General features: G+C 42.7%; 1 protein-coding gene across 1 annotated transcript in view; it reads right to left on the bottom strand.

The window, feature by feature from the left end:
• The window catches only part of arhgef10la (Rho guanine nucleotide exchange factor (GEF) 10-like a), an 84,213-nt gene extending 79,410 nt beyond the window's left edge, over window positions 1-4,803 (bottom strand). Inside the window, exons 1-3 of the mRNA XM_070846118.1 lie at window positions 4,733-4,803; window positions 1,985-2,080; window positions 1,758-1,885 (exon numbers count right to left, since the gene is read on the bottom strand). Coding sequence (XP_070702219.1) covers window positions 1,758-1,883 — 126 coding nt within the window. The 5' untranslated portion in view covers window positions 1,884-1,885; window positions 1,985-2,080; window positions 4,733-4,803. The remainder of the gene's footprint in view (window positions 1-1,757; window positions 1,886-1,984; window positions 2,081-4,732) is intronic.
• Window positions 4,804-6,062: the final 1,259 nt, after the last annotated feature.

Below are 6,062 nucleotides of genomic sequence, written 5' to 3' on the forward strand. Positions count from 1 at the left end.
CAGGAAAGTAGGTCATTAATTGGGGGCAGGTTGCACTGGTGTTTATGGAAGTAAATGCGCAGAATATTATTCAATAATTCATGTGTCCCATAAATATGTCTTAATATTAAACCAGGCAGGGAGAGCGAGGAGGAGACTGACAGGGAGTCTCAAAGCAAAGTCACAGTCCAAAAGGAAAGCTGGGAAGGAGAGTGCAGAGACTCAGTCAAGTCAGTGAGTCAGCTGAGCATACACAGAATATTTCAGCTTTGTGTGATCATCAGTCCTATAGGCAAACATCTAGCAGGGTGATTCGAGCCCTGTGAAGGAACAGTGTGATTACAGCCGTGTGCACGTGCTGCCGGAAATATACCTTGATGTCATAGTTGTGCTTTCCAGACAGCCTCATGGCCAGCTCACGTTTGGTCTTGGCACACCGTTCCCTCAGCCGACGCACTTCAGGAGAGAGCTACAGGTGTTGGACAGGGGCAGGCGGGGCGCGGGAGGAGGTCGCGTTTAGCCGTAAGAGGTGAAGGGAGGAGGAAAAAAAAGTAGGGAAGAGGAAATAGAAAAAGGCAAATGGAGGCAAAGTGATCAAGGCGAAACCAGCTACGCAACATTGGGTATTAATCACAAGCTTAGAGAGTGAAGGCTTGGAGCACTGCTTTGGTCAAAGGGATTATGCTGTATGAGACTAATGGACACTGATTTATAGAAGTATGGGTGGGGGGGGGGGGGAGGGGAGGTGCACGCAGTTTAGGGCAAATATTAAAGAAGCAAACTCAGGCACCGCACTCCCAGGCTGCTCGAATTAAGTAGTGAACTAAGCAGGAGAACTTCAGGTACACTTGGTGAGAAATTAATCGAGCAAGACTAATTAAAAACAATGTGTTTTTGATGGAGGCTGTGCTAGCCGCAAAGTGTTCCTCGGCCCTAATAGTCAAGGTTTCTTCATTAATTGTTCAACCAGTGCAGCCGAATCCTTCCTTTTGTTCAGTGGCCTGGGACAAACATGCAGAGAGAACTGTGGGGGATTTTCACACCGCACCTTGCTGTAATTACCTGAGCAACTCATTTTCGGTCCCAATATAACTAACTTTTTCCCTTTTTTTTGTCCCCTTTTTTCCCCCAACTCAAGATTTTCTTGGATTCAAATGGCATTATATCCATACATAAACGTCTGCAGGAAGTGAAAATATGTAAAAGGTATAAATCTATACGTTAATACTGAATCAACTCACTCCTTTCTATCAGTATGACTCCAAAGTTTCTCTATGCCTGCAGCAGTGCATGCACGTTAAAGGCCGGTGAAGCATAAAGGAATGGCAGCACAATGTGAATGTGCACACAGTGCCATCATGTGGAAGACCGACACTGTGTGGCCACGCTGCACAGCACTGATGAGCAGGATCCTTGGCAGAGAAGAAGCAAGGAGATCTGAGGCTTTTCAAGCAGGAATGCCTCGTTTACAGTCATCCCACAATAAAAGTGTAGTGCCGAGACAGCCCGTTATACATTTTTCATGTTCTTTATAGTTTCCTTCCTGTTCCATACATTAATAAAGACAACAATGAAGCGCTAGAGGAGAGCGCACGACATTAAATATTCTCCTTGATTATTTTTTAAGAGTTGGAAACCAAACAAAACAACCTGGCCAACAACAATGCCATTTAAACTAAATGGACAGGATGAGGCGTGTGAGACAAATACACACATCAGGCATTCACACACACACACACACACACACACACACACACACACACTCCACACAGTGGTACCTTGCTTCGTGTTGGTAGTTTGGTCTCGTTATCAGACTGCTCGTCATAGCTTTCAAACTCGCTGGAGCTCCATCCATTGCCTGCATCCAGAGGACCGCTGTCCCTCTGGACGTCTTCATAAATCATATCTGCTAAACACACAAAATGTTGCACATCGGTGGCTCTTTACCGAGGTTTAAGAAGGGACACACATCCTGAACAAGCGGAATTGTGCCGCAGCTACTCACCTTCATCAGGAGAGAGGGGGTCCTCACATGGAACGTCATCATAGATCACCTCTGGAGCCTCCGACGGCTGTGGCTCGGCTTCAGCCGCGCATGAAGCTGGCAGAGAAAAGCAGGGGCATCAAAGTAAACAGACATTGTTTTTAAATAGAAAAAGAGCCGTTCCTGTCCTCTATCTTTTATCTCCCTTTCTGTTTGATAGTTGCACCTCCTGCTGTTAGATCACTCTTTTACTTTTCTACCCGAAAAAAAAAACAACACACAGGAAGACACGCTCATGCAGCTCCAGACTCTGTTGCCTGAATCCTTTTGGCAACGCAGAAGAGATAAAAGACACAGAGTATTCTAGCCCTGTAGAATTCACACAGCCTTTGAATATTTACATACTTATTGTTTCATTTGCATTGAAAGGTTTTCTTCATTAGGGAGATTTGATATTCGTTTGTATACGTTACCATAATGGGCCTGTCCGTATGACGCAACACGATTGTATCCAGCTTGTTTGAGCTATTGACCCATTCTATCTCCACGCACGGCAGGATTTGTCATTAACTGCTTTGAAAGTGTTTCAGCCTAATTTAGCTCAGTGAGCTTTATTGATTTGGTTTTAAACTGTGATTTGTCTGCAACACTTTCTCCTAAGCCCCGAACAGCAACAATCACTGTTTTCAATTAATCTGATAGGAGATGTGCTTTCTGTCATGGATTATTCAGCAGAGTTCGGTCTAAAATTCAAAATAACCTTGGACACAATCCAGGAGATGAACAAAGAGCAACTGTTTTCCTACAAAAGAGGATTAGCTACACAAATGTTCTTTATATCCTCGCTCACTTTCCTTCAATTGTGCATTCAGAGATGATTCAGAATAAAGAAGAAAACAACTGGATTTGGGCTATCAGCCTGACTATCAGCATACTGTCTGCAAAGCGGCTGGGCCTCTTGGGAATATGGCTTGTTATTTCAAACAACGTAAACCAGAAGTTTTCCACTGCGTTCCTACTTTTAGCACAATGACACTCCTACAAACACATTCACAGGTCACACTAACACTGCAGGCAATCAAAAACATACACTTTGCCTTTATGAATACGTCATAGTTGTTAAAAGTTGTGTGAAAGAAAAAACAGGGCAAAGCATTTGCGAATCAATATCAGATGGTCATACAGAAATGTGCCACGGCCGCCATCGAGGTGTGAAGGGACCGGTGAATGTGTGCTTTCACGAACAGGAAATGCTTACTTAATCATAATGATCCATGTTAAGTGCATCAAACTGAAACACAGTCTGTACACAAACAACTGTGCCCTCCGCAGCAGGTCCACATATAGACAAAATATTTCCTAGAGCCTGGTGTTTGGAAACTAAAAGTAAAAAGTGCCAAATGTAAAAACACAAATAGCATCGCAACAGATTTCTGATTAAAGGTCCCATATTTTCAAGGTCAAACATGTATTTGGAGGTCCTACTAGACCAGGTTTACGTGGTTTCATGTGCAAAATATACATATTTTCCTCATAACAGACTGAAGCTGCAGCTGTTTTCAGCTTCTGTCCGTTTTAGAAGAGCAGAACATTCAGCTGCTTCGCTCTCGTCTTTGGCTTCCTCTTGTTACCAGGAGCTGCTTTTAGGGAGGAAAAACAACGGTGGACAGTGAGGTGGATTTATGAGGTTTATAGACAGTCGGCCTGCTGAAGGGCAGGAGGAGGTCACAAAGATCCTCTTATGACATCACAAAGGGAGTCAAATCCAAACGGTGTGTTTTCACACACATTTACTGAAAGATGGAGCAGGAGACGAAGAGACAGGACGGTCTTTTCTCAGAATCTGGTGGTCTCTACGTACAACTGGGACACATTTTTATGCTGAGAAGACAGCAAAAAGTGCATTTTGCACAATATGGAACCTTTAAAATCAGGAATAAAGCAGTATCAAGTTATTTAACTTAGCTCGCTTTTTCCACTTCCTGTTCTAATTTTAGATATCTAGGAAAGAGGTTTAATATAATTAGATTATTCAACAAGTTTAACTACACCATACATGTTCCGAATGATAGCAGAGGCCCCGTGTGTGAAAATACATCAGAGGAGTGGGACATAAAAATGTCATGCAGCATTGCAGGGCTCCTTTACATCTCTCATTTCTGAGCCACCTTCAAATAACAGCAGCACTGCTGACTGAGTCGGAATCCAAAAGCAATTTTCCCTCATGGAAATGGTTCTCTATTGATCCTCATCCTGAATTAATTGGATTCATGTCATGTCTGTGTAGAAATCAAATCACGGCAGAGAATGCGTGTGAGCCAGTGTGTATTCTGTATTGTGATGGCATGGGTTAGAGTGGAGAGAGTACCTGAGTTTGTGCACATGGATTTGTCTATGCATGTCTCTCTGGCCTGTTTCAGTGTAGAAATCAGTGAACCATGAGATGACCATAGGCCTGTGCAGTAATACGGTGTTCTTGCCACCTCTGATCAAGGTCAAGAGATGTAATGTGCTGTGCTAACAAAATACGGGTACACTATTTATATTGCCAGTGTCATTATGGTGTGGTCCACAGTGCTGTTTACGCAGCTCTGGAGGTCCAATTGGTTTTCTAACAGATCTGTCCGCGATGTGAACACCATAATACATAGGTGGAATGAGCCTGAATCCCAAGGCAAGCTTAGGTTTAATCTCGTTGGTCTGAAATTGAACCTTTGATCTGCAATATAAGGTGCATCACTTCCCTGTCAATATAATTTAGTTCTGTACCTTCAGAGGTGTCCCTTGAGCCAGAGCTTTCCTTGACGATTTCTTTCCTCTGGTCTCCCGAATCAACCGGCGTCTCCACGGCTGAAGGCACCGGAGGAAGGCCCTGGAGCTCCTCTTCCACACGAGGAGCTGAGGTACCGGGCTCGGCTGCTGCTGCTGCTGCTGCTGCTGCTGCCGAGGCCCTGGAAGGTACCCAAATGTTGGCACAGTTAAACTGACACCGAGTGCTGTGTGCCTCATTACGAGTTAATTTCAGTGAGAGGAAGGGGAGGCAGAGTGGCTCGAGGTGGGGGTTGAAATACTTCTTTGCTATCCAAGCATGCAAATGCACACTCCCTTGAGTCTGACAGAAAACATACCACTGCTGTCAAATAATTGTGATATTTTTTTGAGGTGACTTCTTTGAAATAGTAACTCAGGTTTTTTCCATAAGAGCAGATGTTTACCTCCACCAAGGAGGCGTTTTCCCTCCCTTTTGTTTGTCTGTTTATTTGATTGTTAGCAGAGATATGTCAAAAACCAATTATAGATTTCAATGAAATTTGGAGGACAGTGAGGGCACGGGCCCAGGAACAAGTGATAAGTTAAAGAATAATAATTCATCACTGATTGTTCATCTTGTGTATCGAATAATTTGTTTTTCGTGCACTTTTGGGTGCTCTTCCATACTTGAACTTGATTCACAGTATGGATCAAATATTTCTTTAGAGAATTACTGCTTGTTTTTTTCTTTTAAATTACTTTTTAAAACTACTTTTTTTACAGAATTACTGTAATCATGAAGTCATGAGCCACGATTGTCCACCATGATGTGTATTCTGATGCACATGTGGAGTCTGATACAGATAAAACCTGGGAAAAAACATTTAGCATCACCAAAATACACATTAAGAGGATAGTTCAGGCTTGGTGGAGCTATGGACTACTAAGTGTGTCCTTTATTTTTTATTTATCTTTTCCATGTAGGCATCATTGGTCCTTTGGTCATGAAACATTTCCACCCAGAGAGGAAGCTGAACATTACAGAGTGGATTCTTTTACCTTATTGTTTTTTTAATTTATATTATATAATAATATTTTAGAATTTCAGCCACTTTTTCTCAATAAGTTGTGCTAGTAGTGACGACCACAGCTGTGTGTGAGATAAGTTGTGCTGATAAATTTTGTAAAAGATATTTAAATATAAACATAAATGATCACACCTACTGCTTGTTACTTGTGTTACCCAACGTGCCCCTGAGCACTGTCAAATTATTGTCTGTCATGCCTGTGGCTTACCATAATCACCGCTGGCTTTTTGAATGAAAACATGCCCAGAGCCAGCTATTAA

This window comes from Pempheris klunzingeri, chromosome 2 (genome assembly GCF_042242105.1).
Source record: "Pempheris klunzingeri isolate RE-2024b chromosome 2, fPemKlu1.hap1, whole genome shotgun sequence".
NCBI classification, from domain to species: domain Eukaryota; kingdom Metazoa; phylum Chordata; class Actinopteri; order Acropomatiformes; family Pempheridae; genus Pempheris; species Pempheris klunzingeri.